Consider the following 17,594-nt stretch of genomic DNA (forward strand, 5'->3'; position numbering starts at 1 on the left):
GTGGAGTTACTGACACAGGGATGAATCCACGATACTGAACAGGCCACTAGGTGGAGTTACTGACACAGGGATGAATCCACGATACTGAACAGGCCACTAGGTGGAGTTACTGACACAGGGATGAATCCACGATACTGAACAGGCCACTAGGTGGAGACACTGACACAGGGATGAATCCACGATACTGAACAGGCCACTAGGTGGAGACACTGCCACTAGGTGGAGACACTGACACAGGGATGAATCCACGATACTGAACAGGCCACTAGGTGGAGTTACTGACACAGGGATGAATCCACATTACTGAACAGGCCACTAGGTGGAGACACTGACACAGGGATGAATCCACGATACTGAACAGGCCACTAGGTGGAGACACTGACACAGGGATGAATCCACGTTACTGAACAGGCCACTAGGTGGAGACACTGACACAGGGATGAATCCACGATACTGAACAGGCCACTAGGTGGAGACACTGACACAGGGATGAATCCACGATACTGAACAGGCCACTAGGTGGAGACACTGCCACTAGGTGGAGACACTGACACAGGGATGAATCCACGATACTGAACAGGCCACTAGGTGGAGTTACTGACACAGGGATGAATCCACGTTACTGAACAGGCCACTAGGTGGAGACATTGACACAGGGATGAATCCACGATACTGAACAGGCCACTAGGTGGAGTTACTGACACAGGGATGAATCCACGATACTGAACAGGCCACTAGGTGGAGTTACTGACACAGGGATGAATCCACGATACTGAACAGGCCACTAGGTGGAGTTACTGACACAGGGATGAATCCACGATACTGAACAGGCCACTAGGTGGAGTTACTGACACAGGGATGAATCCACGTTACTGAACAGGCCACTAGGTGGAGACACTGACACAGGGATGAACCCACGATACTGAACAGGCCACTAGGTGGAGACACTGACACAGGGATAAATCAACGATACTGAACAGGCCAATAGGTGGAGACACTGACACAGGGATGAATCCACGTTACTGAACAGGCCACTAGGTGGAGACACTGACACAGGGGTGAATCCACGATACTGAACAGGCCACTAGGTGGAGACACTGACACAGGGATGAATCCACGTTACTGAACAGGCCACTAGGTGGAGACACTGACACAGGGATGAATCCACGATACTGAACAGGCCACTAGGTGGAGTTACTGACACAGGGATGAATCCACGTTACTGAACAGGCCACTAGGTGGAGTTACTGACACAGGGATGAATCCACGATACTGAACAGGCCACTAGGTGGAGTTACTGACACAGGGATGAATCCACGATACTGAACAGGCCACTAGGTGGAGACACTGACACAGGGATAAATCAACGATACTGAACAGGCCACTAGGTGGAGACACTGACACAGGGATGAATCCACGTTACTGAACAGGCCACTAGGTGGAGACACTGACACAGGGGTGAATCCACGTTACTGAACAGGCCACTAGGTGGAGACACTGACACAGGGATGAATCCACGTTACTGAACAGGCCACTAGGTGGAGACACTGACACAGGGGTGAATCCACGTTACTGAACAGGCCACTAGGTGGAGACACTGACACAGGGATGAATCCACGTTACTGAACAGGCCACTAGGTGGAGACACTGACACAGGGATGAATCCACGTTACTGAACAGGCCACTAGGTGGAGTCACTGACACAGGGGTGAATCCACGTTACTGAACAGGCCACTAGGTGGAGTTACTGACACGGGTGAATCCACGATACTGAACAGGCCACTAGGTGGAGTTACTGACACAGGGATGAATCCACGCTACTGAACAGGCCACTAGGTGGAGACACTGACACAGGGATGAATCCACGATACTGAACAGGCCACTAGGTGGAGACACTGACACAGGGGTGACTTCACATTACTGAACAGGCCACTAGGTGGAGTTACTGACACAGGGGTGAATCCACGTTACTGAACAGGCCACTAGGTGGAGACACTGACACGGATGAATCCACGATACTGAACAGGCCACTAGGTGGAGACACTGAAACAGGGATGAATCCACGTTACTGAACAGGCCACTCCAACTGGACCCAATTGGACATGACCTCTGTTAATATGTGTGAGTGTGATGAGAACTGAGCAAGCTTGTTATTTCTTTCAGCCTATTATAACTCAATAAAACGTATAGCTTTTGTCCAGCTGGAAATGGGTTCCGGCTGTTCCCCTCAAGTGCGCCTGCTGCTGAGGAGGGAGGGGCTGCATTTCAATCTCAAAGTAGACAGCCCCTGGCCATAAACACTCAGTCCTTGAATGACATTTTACATCGTCACATCCAAGTGTACCTTAAAACTTCTTATGGCTGCAATCCCGTTAACGGGTGATATGACAACAGCCAGTGAAAGTGAAATCTCATAATTAAAATTCCTCAAACATACATGTATCTTATACCGTTTTAAAGGTAATCTTGTTGTTAATCCCACCACCGTGTCTGATTTCAAATAGGCTTTACAGCGAAAGCACCACAAACGATTATGTTAGGTCACCACCAAGCCACAGAAAAACACAGCCATTTTTCCAGCCAAAGAGAGGAGTCACAAAAAGCACAAATAGAGATAAAATTATGAGAATTCCTTTGTGTCTAGAGAAGCAAGGTCGATATCATGTGGAATGCGCATGACCAGGAAATGGCTCTCTGCCAGTAACCTGACTCATTCAGCTCTTATTCAGTCCCACAACACAGTAGAAGCCTCATTCAAGTTTCTAAAGATGGTTGACATCCAGTGGAAGTCCTAGGAAGTGCAACTTCATCCATATCCCACTGTGAATTCAATAGGGCCTGTGATGAAAATCGATCAACCTCAGATTTCTCACTTACTGTTTGGATTTCTTCTCAGGATTTTGCCTGCCATCTGAGTTCTGTTATACTCACAGACATCATTCAAACAGTTTTAGAAACTTCAGAGTGTTTTCTATCCAATAATAATAATAATATGCATATATAAGCAACTGGGACTGAGGAGCAGGCCGTTTACTCTGGGCACCTTTCATACAAGCTACTCAATACTGCCCCTGCAGCCATAACAAGTTAAATGTCCCTTGCACAAGTAAGTATGCCCACGTCTTTGGTGGAAATCTGGAAGTTGAGCTTAAAAACAACCAACCTTAAGCTATTAATGTATCTAGTAAGCTAACGTATCTAGCTAGCACTCCTGTCAAGTAGCTAGTACCCATAGCTGAGTAGCTAGCTTTATAGTTTGGTCGTTTCAGAATTCCCCAAAATCTGTTTATGAATCTAGCTACATTTTACAGGCTCCTCACTATGAGACTAAGCCAATTTGCCAACGCTAAAATCAATTTCTATATATTTTTTTTGCAAGCTAGCTTCATACTTTTTTCTGATATGCCCGAAAATGCAGCCTTGTTGATTCAATTCGACACTTTGCGGCCACCAGAGTTCGACATGTGACTACAGTTTGCATTGAATTGTGGGTCATATCAACCCCACAACCAAAGTTGTTCACTTGCTCCCTCAATCTAAATTGAGGGACAATTGGAACTCTACTTAATATGGCAATCAAACTGCATCCGGTTTTCGACCGGGATTCCCCCGGAGGAAAGTGCCTAGCGCTGAGGGAGTAAAAATAACGTGTTTGGAATGCAGCCTCTCTCTCAGGTTCTCTCTTCCTTGTATATTTATTTTGTAAATATTCATATCATTCACTGGACTCCTAAGCCTATAGTCCTATACATGCAAATGTCCTGATACACTAAGTGCTCAACTTAGTGAGCAATAAAATGCAAATTAATTACTTAAAAATCATACAATGTGATTTTCTGGATTTTTGTTTTAGAATCCGTCTCTCACAGTTGAAGTGTACCTATGATAAAAAATGACAGACCTCGGCATGCTTTGTAAGTAGGAAAACCTGCAAAATCGGCAGTGTATCAAATACTTGTTCTCCCCACTGTATACATATATATAAATATAATAAAATATAGGCCAAAACACACATCGCGACAAAAGAGACACCACAACACAAAAACATAAAGAGAGACCTAAAACAACAACATAGCATGGCAGCAACACATGACAACACAACATGAAACATGGTAGCAACACAGCATGGTAGCAACACAACATGGTAGCAACACAACATGGTACAAACATTATTGGGCCCAGACAACAGCACAAAGGGCAAGAAGGTAGAGACAACAATACATCATGAAAAGCAGACGCAACTGTCAGTAAGAGTGTCCAAGATTGAGTCTTTGAATGAAGATGAAGATAAGATAAAACTGTCCAGTTTGAGTGTTTGTTGCAGCTCGTTCCAGTCGCTAGCTGCAGCGAACTGAAAAGACGAGCAACCCAGGGATGTGTTTGCTTTGGGGACCTTTAACAGAATGTGACTGGTAGAACGGGTGTTGTATGTTGGAGGATGAGGGCTGCAGTAGGTATCTCAGATAGGGGGGAGTGAACGGGTGTTGTATGTGGAGGATGAGGGCTGCAGTAGGTATCTCAGATAGGGGGGAGTGAGGCCTAAGAGGGTTTTATAAATAAGCATCAACCAAGTGGGTCTTGCGACGGGTATTCAGAGATGACCAGTTTACAGAGGAGTATAGAGTGCAGCGATGTGTCTTATAAGGAGCATTGGTTATCAAAATGTCACGCCAGGGTATGTACACAGACCTTATTTTAAGTGTTTTTAAAATCCTCTATGGGAAAAACGATTGGAACCGTTTTCCTGTTTGACTGCTAGGTTTTATGGATATTATGACACCTCCACTGTGGGGCTCTATACCAGTATATTCTTATCAACCTAGCCATTACGAAAATGATAATCTATCAAATAAGCCTAATGTAGCTAATTAGCAACTCACTCTCTCATTGACCTCCATACAAAAATGATTGGAAAGATTTTGGGCTGTGTAAAATCTCTTGCTTCGCCTTTTCCTTTCTGCAATTGGGCAATATAGTATAATATCGCTTTCCCTTTGCTTTTGGGCACTAGAGTCAAAGATTTTCATAACTAAACCAGGATAGACCACAGCCTGTCATTTCCAATGGGAATAAATGAGTAATAGTGGACAGAAAAAGCAAAGAGGTGGGTCGATCCAAGCACGAGCTTGCGAGATCCTATTGGCGCGTTCTAGCAAGCATCTGCATATTATTCCCTTTAGGGAACACCTATATTCGACTTTGCACTCCGAAACAAAGCATTTTTTAAAAACTTTTGCAAAGGGAAAAGTCTACAAAACGTACACTCTGTTCATAACATATTGTAGTTTTGGGAACAGAAAACTGTTTTGAGATCTAATGCTTCATCGAATAATTTCTTCTTCTTCCAAAAGCCAGTTTGTAACAAAAAATAAACAAAATAATCCTCTCAAACTGCCGGGTATTGGGCTTCCTCTCACTACCATATTTGGTAGTGAGTGGAAACGCCAGGTGGATGCTTCATATTTAGACATCCGGTAAAATATCTGTCTCATTGTTCTATCTGTGATAGATTCTCCCTCTGTATATCTATGGTACTTCCGCAAACTCGAATACAATTCAAAACTTCCGGTTTAGTCAAACGACGAAGTCTATTTTGATATTTTGTCGACATAGTTTATGAAATAAGTTTAATAGTAATTTATTAACGCCTCAATCAAAATGGGGAAGCGTCAACATCAGAAGGATAAAATGTAAGTTCTGAACATAATATTTTCAAGTATGTAACGTCAAAAAGCTTGATAAAGTAGCCAGCCAAATAACGTTACTACACTAACAGAGAGCAAAGAAACAGATTAGCCGCTAGCTATCTGCTTTAGCAGAGAGGAAGATACGAAGCGAGACATGTGTCCTTTTTGTATGGACGTCTATGCCAGTGTTGAATTACGTGAGGGTTATTTGATCGGTGATACGTTTCGTTGTTAATGTTTAGGCTGTTATAAATGTACAGATGTAGGTGAACGCACGTGGTATTCCGGCAACTGAGAAAAAAACGACTTTGTGCCTGTTGATCACAAACGCACGTCTCCTCTCAAGCCCCGTTTCCATTGACACTTTGAAGTCAACCCGGTTTGGGTGGGCTGGGGGCCCTTGGTGGGCTGCCTCCAGAATAATGTAATGTTGCTAGGTAGCCAATATGTGACTACAGCTGGCTTCGCTAACTAACTTGGTAAGATGTTGAAGAATTATGTTCACCCTCTCGCCGTGTTGTATCCAACGTTTTCCCTATAGTCGTGCCAGACAGACTCAGACCCTTGTATTTAGCTTGCTAAACGGTTATCATCGTCGCTAGCGTAATTCCTACCATGCCAATGTATTGGCTGTTAATATATAAGGTTTGATATGACGTAGCTTTCAATACGACCTGGCCAGCTAAAATTCCAGTTGGCTTGTTTCAACTCTGATTTGCTATCTAACGTTAGGTCTCTAACATTCGAGGGCAACCTGTTCTCATAAAAGTTGAATGTAGTTTCCGGTGGTAATTCGTGTCATGTCTTATTACTGTAGCACTGTTTGTCCATATGCTAGCTAACAGCAACAAGTCCAGACGAGCTAGCTAGCTAAACACGGTTCCGTCAGCTAGCTGGTGGTTGCATAGTAACGGCGTCACCAGACCGAATTCTGGTCGAGCTGGCACCAGTTGTGACGCGGGCCCCGGATTTCCGGGTTTCCGCTCCATTCGAACGCTAATTCGAATTTGGCCCTAATTATAAGTGCTAATTAAAATAAGGATTCATTGGCTAGAATGATTCCCACCCGATGTCGCCTGCATTCAATCGTTGAGGACATGTCAATATAATAATTGATGCTAGCAATATAATAATTGGTGCTAGCTAGTAACTACCTAGCTTTTGCTAAACTTAACTTTAGCTAACTATTTATTATTTGCCCGAATTTTATTAAATATAAGTCCGGTTGACAGACCGTCATCAAAACTTTTAGGTAGGGTTTAATTTGTGATAGGGAGAACTTCGTCAGCGTTTTGTAACTAGCCTGTGTGTATGCTAGCCATGCTGGATCATTGACTTAATGTGGTTTTCTGAACATGTTGCCATCTTACCAAGTTTTCCAATTGAGTTTGATAGTAACATCTTTTTTTATCCTGCTTCTAAAGTTCAAGGACTGTGTCACAGTTTGTTTCTTTTCGTTTTGTCTCCAGGTACATCACATGTGCTGAGTACACCCATTTCTATGGAGGGAAAAGATCAGGTAGGAGTAGGATTCTTTGCTATTGTCCCTTATTAAGAGGCGGAGTAGAACCCAGTTGTTCACTACTCAACATACTGAATCATGTTGATGATTAGGAACAGTTATTCACTAACAATGTTGATGCATTCTGTCTTTTTTAAAATATATATCTTTAAGAAATTCCAAAGTCAAATTTTCGACGTCTTCCATTTGACCATTGCAGGTAAGACATCATTTCACCAGTCCTGAGCTAAAGTACAGTTTGTAAGAGGCAAAAAGACCTTAGCGACCTTAATGTTGAATGTAAGGTCTTTGCAGTGATGCTATATTTTAATTGTTTGTACTCAATAATCTTGCCCCTGTCCCATTTCAGCTTGTCTCTGCAGCCGTTTGAATATCCCATGTGCACTCCCGAGGGAATCGTCTTTGACCTGCTGTGAGTAGGGATCTATATGTAGTTCTATGATATACCCTGGCTGGTTTACTCTGGAAGGTTGTTTACTGATGGAAATGTGAAGCTGAAATCTGTAATAGTACTGTCATTTTGAAGCCTGGTCTATAACCAGCGTATGTACGTATGACAGAACTACAAGTAGCTACGCATAAATGGCTTTGCGTATCAAAACCCACGTAGGTGTGAACAGCCCCTCGATTTATCTCGACGCAGGATCACCATTTTGCTAAGCATTCTTGCTTTGTATACGTAGAGTAAGTATAAACCAGCCTGTAGTGTTGACCAACCCCCTCTGTGTCCTGTGCTTTTAGGAGCATCGTTCCTTGGATAAAGAAGTTTGGCACCAATCCCATCTCTGGAGAGGTAAGTAGTCAACCAACCACAACAGGATTGTTCCTGGCAGGTCTAAGAAATGGATTATTTTAAGCATGACAGTACCTCTCCCAGCCACTGGAGGGAGTCAACCTCCACAGCATGTTGAGACGGTCGTCTGAGTCAGAGATCTATATATAATGACGAGATGCTCATGACTCCGTCCCAACAATCGGAGTCGTTATCCCAAAGGCGGGAAGGCAAGGCGACAAGCTTCGGTCCAAAATAAGCCCATAGTAACGCATTGGACTTATTTTGGACAGATTTAGGTTATAGAGTGAAACCTCTGGCTTGGCCTCTTCCTCTCTGGCTGAGTGCATGTCTTTCCATGTGGACTTTACAGGGAAGCCCCCCCTAGCATACCAGCTACCATTCTTTCCTCAATTAAAGTAACTGAGTTTCAACTTGGTGGATAAAACACATGTCCAGGTCACGCCATGACAGGTTTATAATAATAATAATAATAATTCCATGTGCACCAACTGATAGATGAGACGTGCTCGTATCAATCAGCCTGCACGTGTGTCAGTGTGTGGGTGAGAGAGCGACACTTAATGTGTGTCCGTCCAGCTGGATCCTGCTGTCAGGATTGATTAGTCTGGCTGCAGAGAGATGTTTTCTAGACCAGGGAGGTAAATAACCCTGGTCCCGGAGTGCTGAAGGTACAAAACATGTACGGTTGAAACCCGACCTGGAAAACCAGGCGTATTGAATTAATTAAGACAATCATTGAACTGATCAATTAGGTCAGGTGGTCAGGTGTGGTGCCAAGTTGGACCCAAATCCTACTGTACCTGTGGTTGTCTATCCCTGTTCTAGATACGTCTGGACTAGTCCTGCTGAGGCTGTGGTTGTCTATTCCTGTTCTAGATACGTCTGGACTAGTCCTGCTGAGGCTGTGGTTGTCTATTCCTGTTCTAGATACGTCTGGACTAGTCCTGCTGAGGCTGTGGTTGTCTATTCCTGTTCTAGATACGTCTGGACTAGTTCTGCTGAGGCTGTGGTTGTTTATCCCTGTTCTAGATACGTCTGGACTAGTCCTGCTGTGGTTGTTTATCCCTGTTCTAGATACGTCTGGACTAGTCCTGCTGAGGCTGTGGTTGTCTATTCCTGTTCTAGATACGTCTGGACTAGTTCTGCTGAGGCTGTGGTTGTTTATCCCTGTTCTAGATACGTCTGGACTAGTCCTGCTGTGGTTGTTTATCCCTGTTCTAGATAAGTCTGGACTAGTCCTGCTGTGGTTGTCTATCCCTGTTCTAGATAAGTCTGGACTAGTCCTGCTGTGGTTGTCTATTCCTGTTCTAGATACGTCTAGACTAGTCCTGCTGAGGCTGTGGTTGTCTATTCCTGTTCTAGATACGTCTGGACTAGTCCTGCTGTGGTTGTTTATCCCTGTTCTAGATACGTCTGGACTAGTCCTGCTGAGGCTGTGGTTGTCTATCCCTGTTCTAGATACGTCTGGACTAGTCCTGCTGAGGCTCTTGCTCTCTCTCCACTTGTGAAGGAATAATTTAGGTGTCGTTCTACCTCAAAGCACAAGAAAGAGGATTTCAGCTTCCACCATCTGAGCCTGTTCTGAAATCGTTTCTGTAGTTAGTAACAGATGATTATAATTTCTGAAGCATTATTTTGTAAAAGTTTTAATGTCATCTCTGATAAATTAAGGTAATTGATTGCACCCAAATTGGCATTTAAATAATACAAAATAATTATATTATTTGGATAGTGTTCAATATTATATCCAACATCCAATTTGGACCAAACGTCTTCCTTCTAATGGGTAAGTTGTATCAAATGGACCCCCCACACACACACACACACACACACACACACACACACACACACACACACACACACACACACACACACACACACACACACACACACACACACACACACACACACACACACACACACACACCAATCCCACCCCAACAACAGTTAAATTAAATACAAAAACGACCAGTATACGGTATCAGTTCTTTGTTTGACAAGATGTATGGAGCTGCGTCTTGGCGTATTGGTTCTTCATACTATCTAATGTATTCTCGTGAAGATAGACGGTGCATTCGGAAAGTATTCAGACCCCATGACTTTTCACACATTTTGTTAGCCATATAATACAATTTATTAAATAGTTGTTTTCCTCATTAATCTACAACACTACCCCATAATGACAAGGCAAAAACAGATTTTTAGAAATGTTTACAAATTTATAATTAAAAAAAATATAGAAATATCACATTTCCGACTTCAACTGTATGTAAGTTTACATACACCTCAGCCAAATACATTTAAACTACATTTTTCACAATTCCTGAAATGTAATCCTAGTAAAAATTCCCTGTCTTAGGTCAGTTAGGATCACCACTTTATTTTAAGAATGTGAAATGTCAGAATAATAGTAGAGAATCTTTTCTTTCATCACATTCCCAGTGGGTCAGAAGTTTACATACACTCAATTAGTATTTGGTAGCAATGCCTTTAAATCGTTTAACTTGGGTCAAACGTTTCAGGTGGCCTTCCACAAGCTTCCCACAATAAGTTGGGTGAATTTTGGCCCATTTCCTACTGACAGAGCTGGTGTAACTGAGTCAGGTTTGTAGGCCTCCTTTCTCACACATGCTTTTTCAGTTCTGCCCACACATTTTCTATTGGATTGAGGTCAGGGCTTTATGATGGCCACTCCAATACCTTGACTTTGTTGTCCTTAAGCCACTTTGCCACAACTTTGGAAGTTTCTTTGGGGTCATTGTCCATTTGGAAGACCCATTTGCGACCAAGCTTTAACTTCCTGTCTGATGTCTTGAGATGTTGCTTCAATATATCCACAACTTTCCTTCCTCATTCCATCTATTTTGTGAAGTGCACCAGTCCCTCCTGCAGCAAGGCACCCCCACAACATGATGCTGCCACCCCCATGCTACACGTGTTGGATGGTGTTCTTCGGCTTGCAAGGCTCCACCTTTTTCCTCCAAACATCATTATGGCCAAACAGTTCTATTTTTGTTTCATCAGACCATGGCTGTTTTGGAGCAGTGGCTTCTTCCTTGCTGAGCTGCCTTTCAGGTTATGTCGATATAGGACTTGTTTTACTGTGGATATAGATACGTTTGTACCTGTTTCCTCCAGCATCTTCACAAGGTCCTTTGCTGTTGTTCTGGGATTGATTTGCACTTTTTGCACCAAAGTACGTTCATCTCTAGGAGACAGAACGCGTCTCCTTCCTGAGCGGTATGATGGCTGCGTGGTCCCATAGTGTTTATACCTGCGTACTATTGTTTGTACAGGTGACGTGGTACCTTCAGACGTTTGGAACTTGCTCGCAAGGATGGACCAGACTTGTGGAGGTCTCCAATTTATTTTATGAGGTCTTGGCTGATTTCTGTTGATTTTCCCATAATGTCAAGCAAAGAGGCACTGAGTTTGACGGTAGGCCTTGAAATACATCCACAGGTATACCTCTATTTGACTCAAATTATGTCAATTAGCCTACCAGAAGCTTCTAAAGCCATGACATAATTTTCTGGAATTTTCCAAGCTGTTTAAAGGCACAGTCAACTTAGTGTATGTAAACTTCTGACCCACTGGAATTGTGATACAGTGAAGTAAACAATTGTTGGAAAAAATGATTTGTCATGCACAAAGTAGATGTCCTAACCGACTTGCCAAAACTATAGTTTGTTAACAAGACATTAGTGTAGTGGTTGAAAAACGAGTTTTAATGACTCCAACCTAAGTGTACGTAAACTTCAACTGTGAGTATTCAGACCCTTGACTCAGTACTTTGTTGAAGCACCTTTGGCAGTGATTACAGCCTCTAGTCTTCCTGGGTTTGACGCTGCAAGCTTGGCACATCTGTATTTGGGAAGTTCCTCCCATTCTTCTCGGCTGATACACTCAAGCTGTCAGGTTGAATGGGGAGCGTTGCTGCACAGCTATTCTCAGGTCTCCACATATGATCACTCGGGTTCAAGACTGGGCTCTGGCTGGGCCACACACGGACATTCATAAACTTGTCCCGAAGCCACTCCTGCGTCTATCTAAAAAAAAAACAACATTTAAACCACTCAGAGTAAATGAGTCATTCTAGTCTCCAGCATTATTTACCATAAAGTACCCGTATTTGACCATTAGAGGCCGCTGTTCCTGGTACAGCTCCACACTGTCCATTTAGCTGGTCTCTTATGTGTTTTAAAATGTATTAGAACATTGCCTCTTCAACTGAGGGTAGAAAACCAATGGGCTCCTTTATAAATAATGAATCATCAAAATGAGCCAGTACATTATTAGATGTTCTTTACCATTCGGCCATCAGATTTGCCACCAACTCTCCTTATAGCTTACAATTGGCTCATTCATCCCCCTCCTCTCCCCTGTAACTATTCCCCAGGTCGTTGCTGCAAATGAGAACGTGTTTTCAGTCAACTTACCTGGTAAATTAACGGATAAATAAAAAATAAAATAGGACACATCAGTGCACTCTATACTCCTCTGTAAACTGGTCATCTCTGTATACACGTCACAAAACCCACTGGTTGATGCTTATTTATAAAACCCTCTTAGGCCTCACTCCTCCCCCCTATCTGAGATACCTACTGCAGCCCTCATCCTCCAACATACAACACCCGTTCTGCCAGTCACATTCTGTTAAAGGTCCCCAAAGCACACATCCCTGGGTCGCTCCACTTTTCTGTTCACTGCAGCTAGTGCCTGAAACGAGCTGCAACAAATACTCAAACTGGACAGTTTTATCTCTTCATTCAAAGGCACATTCTCATTCCTTCTCTTTTCCCTCAGAAACTGGAAGCGAAGTCCCTCATCAAGCTAAACTTCGCCAAGAACAACGATGGTAGGTTTTTCAGTGATATTCAAAGCGTTCCGAACGACCTTCATTCCCAACTTTAGTCTCAAGTCTAACTGACTGCAGAACTGTCATCGTAGGACAGACTGCTAACTGACCACAGGAGCGTCTTCGTAGGACAGACTGCTAACTGACCACGGGAGTGTTATCGTAGGACAGACTGCTAACTGACCGCGGGGCCGTCATCGTAGGAGAGACTGCTAACTGACCGCGGGGCCGTCATCGTAGGACAGACTGCTAACTGACCACGGGGCCGTCATCGTAGGACAGACTGCTAACTGACCACGGGGCCGTCATCGTAGGACAGACTGCTAACTGACCGCGGTAGCGTCATGGTAACTACCCTACTTTTTCATTTGGCCAGGTAAATACCACTGTCCCGTCCTGTACACAGTCTTCACAAACAACTCCCATATCGTCACCAACAAGCTCACTGGCAATGTGTTCTCTCACGAGGTAAGATATTCTGGGGGGTTTTAACACACACACACACACACACGAGGTTAACGCGATGGGCCAGTAAGCGAAAGGTCACTGGATCGAACCAGGAAGATAAAAATGTGCATTAGAGCAAGACTCTCAACCCTGACTGCCCCAGGGTCGCCGTAGGTGATGATTGACCCTGGCCGTGACCCCACTCTCTGAGGGCGTCTCAAGGGGGAGTTGGGGATATGCAACAAAAACACATTTCCAATTCACGTGTATTAATACACACTGGTGTGAAATAGGACAAATCTAGGGAAAGGAAACAGGGGGGTACCTAGTCAGTTATAATGGTTTTACCACAGCTACAACACTATTAAAAGGGGGGTACCTAGTCAGTTATAATGGTATTACCACAGCTACAACACTATTAAAAGGGGGGTACCTAGTCAGTTATAATGGTTTTACCACAGCTACAACACTATTAAAAGGGAAAGGGGGATACCTAGTCAGTTATACAACTGAATGAATTCAACTGAAATGTGTCTTCCACATTTAAGCCAACTCCTCTGGAATATAAGGGGCAGCAGGTAGCCTAGTGGTTAGAGGCAGGTAGCCTAGTGGTTAGGGTTGGACTAGTGGTTAGGGTTGGACTAGTAACCAGCAGGTAGCCTAGTGGTTAGGGTTGGACTAGTAACCAGCAGGTAGCCTAGTGGTTAGGGTTGGACTAGTAACTAGCAGGTAGCCTAGTGGTTAGGGTTGGACTAGTAACCAGCAGGTAGCCTAGTGGTTAGTGTTGGACTAGTAACCAGCAGGTAACCTAGTGGTTAGTGTTGGACTAGTAACCAGCAGGTAGCCTAGTGGTTAGAGTGTTGGACTAGTAACCAGCAGGTAGCCTAGTGGTTAGAATCTGTCATTCTGTCCCTGAACAAGGCAGTTAACCCACTGTTCCTAGGCCGTCATTGAAAATAAGAATTTGTTGACTTGCCTAGTTAAATAAAGGTTAAATTAGCACCCACCTGATGATGATGATGATGAGGATTCCACACGTTGTTTCTAAGAAGTGTCTTTACCTCAGGCTGTGGAACAGCTCAACGTCAAGACGAAGAGTTACAGAGACCTGCTCTCTGATGAACCTTTCACCAGACAGGACATCATCACCCTGCAGGTATTCAATGTGGATGTTTACTGATCTTCATCATGTCTGTTCTGAGCCTGAAGCCTGCTATAAGCATCATGGGAAATGTAGGATTCAGGTTGTAAATGTAGTCCTGAGTCCTTAACTTTTTCTGGTGTTTGTTTCTACACGACAGGATCCAACCAACCTGGATAAGTTCAATGTCTCGGACTTCTTCCACGTCAAGAACAACCTCAAAGTACTGGACCCTGGTGGGTAACTGTTGGGTCTGAGTCCCAAATGGTCAACTATTCCCTATCTATTGCACCATATGGTTCTGATCTAAAGTAGTGCACTATGTAGGGGGCCATAGGGCTCTCGTCTAAAGTAGGGGGCCATAGGGCTCTGGTCTAAAGTAGTGCACTATATAGGGGGCCATAGGACTCTGGTCTAAAGTAGTGGGCCATAAGGCTCTGGTCTAAAGTAGTGCACTATGTAGGGGACCATAGGACTCTGGTCTGAAGTAGGGGGCCATAGGGCTCTGGTCTGAAGTAGGGGGCCATAGGGCTCTGGTCTGAAGTAGGGGGCCATAGGGCTCTGGTCTGAAGTAGGGGGCCATGGGGCTCTGGTCTGAAGTAGGGGGCCATAGGGCTCTGGTCTGAAGTAGGGGGCCATAGGGCTCTGGTCTGAAGTAGGGGGCCATAGGGCTCTGGTCTGAAGTAGGGGGCCATAGGGCTCTGGTCTGAAGTAGGGGGCCATAGGGCTCTGGTCTGAAGTAGGGGGCCATAGGGCTCTGGTCTGAAGTAGGGGGCCATAGGGCTCTGGTCTGAAGTAGGGGGCCATAGGGCTCTGGTCTGAAGTAGGGGGCCATAGGGCTCTGGTCTGAAGTAGGGGGCCATAGGGCTCTGGTCTGAAGTAGGGGGCCATAGGGCTCTGGTCTGAAGTAGGGGGCCATAGGGCTCTGGTCTGAAGTAGGGGGCCATAGGGCTCTGGTCTGAAGTAGGGGGCCATAGGGCTCTGGTCTGAAGTAGGGGGCCATAGGGCTCTGGTCTGAAGTAGGGGGCCATAAGGTTCTGGTCTAAAGTAGTGCACTATATAGGGGGTAGGGGATGTTTGATGGAAGGACCTCTCTGGGTGTTCCTGTTTGAGATGGCGTTGAGGAGGAAGTTGTTTTTCTAAACTCCAATGTTTTTGCTGTGTGTAGATGAGGAGAAGGCTAAGCTGGACCCTGGTTACCACCTGAACAGTACGAACATGGAGACCAGAGAGACCCTGGCTGAGCTCTATAAGGATTATAAAGGAGACGCTCTACTGGCCTCCACCATGAAGGAACCACAGGCCAAGAAGACAGACAAACTTAACGCGGTGATGACACTGACCCCTGTCTGTCTGTCTCTGTCTGTAACCCTCTCTATCCTGTCTGTCTGTCTGCCTGTAACCCTCTCTATCCTGTCTGTCCTGTCTTCCTGTAACCCTCTCTATCCTGTCTGTCCTGTCTACCTGTAACCCTCTCTATCCTGTCTGTCTTGTCTACCTGTAACCCTCTATCCTGTCTCTGTCTGTCTGTAACCCTCTCTATCCTGTCTGGTCTGTCTGTCTCTGTCTGTCATTAATAAAGTAACAATGATAGTAGTAGTGGAAACAGACTGTGCTCTGTGGGCAGCCTGACTGTGCTCTGTGGGCAGCCTGACTGTGCTCTGTGGGCAGCCTGACTGTGCTCTGTGGGCAGCCTGACTGTGCTCTGTGGGCAGCCTGACTGTCCTCTCTGGGCAGCCAGGTTTGTCTGTGACGACCGGTCTCTATAGCCAGACTGTCCTCTCTGGACAGCCAGGTCTGTCTGTGACGACCGGTCTCTATAGCCAGACTGTCCTCTCTGGACAGCCAGATTTGTCTGTGACGACCGGTCTCTATAGCCAGACTGTCCTCTCTGGACAGCCAGGTCTGTCTGTGACGACCGGTCTCTATAGCCTGACTGTCCTCTCTGGGCAGCCAGGTTTGTCTGTGACGACCGGTCTCTATAGCCAGACTGTCCTCTCTGAGTCTGTACCTAGTCAGTGTTTTCCTCATTGGTGGCTGGGCTGAAAGATGTTGGTGTGAGGGGAGTCACCATGGTAACGTCAGTCTGTCTGGGTGTTGTTAACGTTCTAAGAGGGACTGCTCAGCCCAGGTGACGTTCCCACTGTTCTGCCGTGTCCTACTTCTGGGAAACAGGAATGTTGGAGCAGTGCACTACTGCTGGCCATAAGCTGTAGGGCTGTAGAGCTATAGGGCTGTAGGCCTGTAGAGCTGTTATAGAGCTGTAGGCCTGTAGAGCTGTAGGCCTGTAGAGCTGTAGAGCTATAGGGCTATAGGGCTGTAGAGCTGTAGGCCTGTAGGGCTGAAGAGCTGTAGGCCTGTAGAGCTGTAGGCCTGTAGAGCTGTAGGCCTGTAGAGCTGTAGGCCTATAGAGCTGTAGGCCTGTAGAGTTGTAGAGCTATAGAGCTATAGGCCTGTAGAGCTGTAGCGCTATAGGGCTGTAGGCCTGTAGAGCTATAGGCCTGTAGAGCTATAGGCCTGTAGAGCTGTAGGCCTGTAGAGCTGTAGGCCTGTAGAGCTATAGGCCTGTAGAGCTGTTGTAGGGCTGTAGAGCTGCTGTAGGGCTGGAGAGCTGTAGAGCTGTAGATCTGTTGTAGAGCTGTTGGGCTGTAGGGCTTTAGGATTGTAGAGCTGTAGATCTGTTGGGCTGTAGAGCCTAGGTGTTCAGTGTCGAAGGCAAGGTGTTATTGACAGGACCAATGACTCACCTCCCTCCCTCGGGTTTACAGGCGTATCTAGGGGCTAAGGGTTTAGTGTGTAGGGTACTAACTGTTTTCTCTCCCTCCCCTAGGCTCATTACTCTACTGGCAGAGTGTCTGCTTCCTTCACCTCCACAGCCATGACCCCTGCTACCGAACACACTGCGGGTTAGTAGTCTCTGGTGGTAACAACACACTGCGGGTTAGTAGTCTCTGGTGGTAACAACACACTGCGGGTTAGTAGTCTCTGGTGGTAACAACACACTGCGGGTTAGTAGTCTCTGGTAACAACACACTGGGTTAGTAGTCTCTGGTAACAACACACTGGGTTAGTAGCCTCTGGTAACAACACACTGCGGGTTAGTAGTCTCTGGTAACAACACACTGGGTTAGTAGTCTCTGGTA

At 45.3% G+C, this 17,594-nt stretch overlaps 1 protein-coding gene across 3 annotated transcripts in view; it reads left to right on the plus strand.

Annotated features, from left to right (window-relative positions):
* The first annotated feature begins 5,538 nt into the window (after positions 1-5,538).
* ppil2 (peptidylprolyl isomerase (cyclophilin)-like 2) overlaps positions 5,539-17,594 on the plus strand; it is a 34,772-nt gene continuing 22,716 nt past the window's right edge. The window contains exons 1-11 of one of the 3 annotated variants that reach the window (XM_036936551.1): positions 5,539-5,690; positions 7,157-7,206; positions 7,363-7,408; positions 7,559-7,621; positions 7,951-8,002; positions 12,812-12,863; positions 13,240-13,331; positions 14,377-14,466; positions 14,612-14,687; positions 15,620-15,780; positions 17,282-17,357. In XM_036936551.1, the coding sequence (XP_036792446.1) occupies positions 5,659-5,690; positions 7,157-7,206; positions 7,363-7,408; positions 7,559-7,621; positions 7,951-8,002; positions 12,812-12,863; positions 13,240-13,331; positions 14,377-14,466; positions 14,612-14,687; positions 15,620-15,780; positions 17,282-17,357 (790 nt within the window). In that variant the 5' untranslated portion in view covers positions 5,539-5,658. Of the gene's footprint in view, positions 5,691-5,864; positions 6,167-6,726; positions 6,940-7,156; positions 7,207-7,362; positions 7,409-7,558; positions 7,622-7,950; positions 8,003-12,811; positions 12,864-13,239; positions 13,332-14,376; positions 14,467-14,611; positions 14,688-15,619; positions 15,781-17,281; positions 17,358-17,594 lie in introns of those variants that run through there. The other 2 variants (XM_036936553.1, XM_036936552.1) reach the window with 2 other exon arrangements.

This window comes from Oncorhynchus mykiss, chromosome 11 (genome assembly GCF_013265735.2).
Source record: "Oncorhynchus mykiss isolate Arlee chromosome 11, USDA_OmykA_1.1, whole genome shotgun sequence".
Lineage (NCBI taxonomy): Eukaryota > Metazoa > Chordata > Actinopteri > Salmoniformes > Salmonidae > Oncorhynchus > Oncorhynchus mykiss.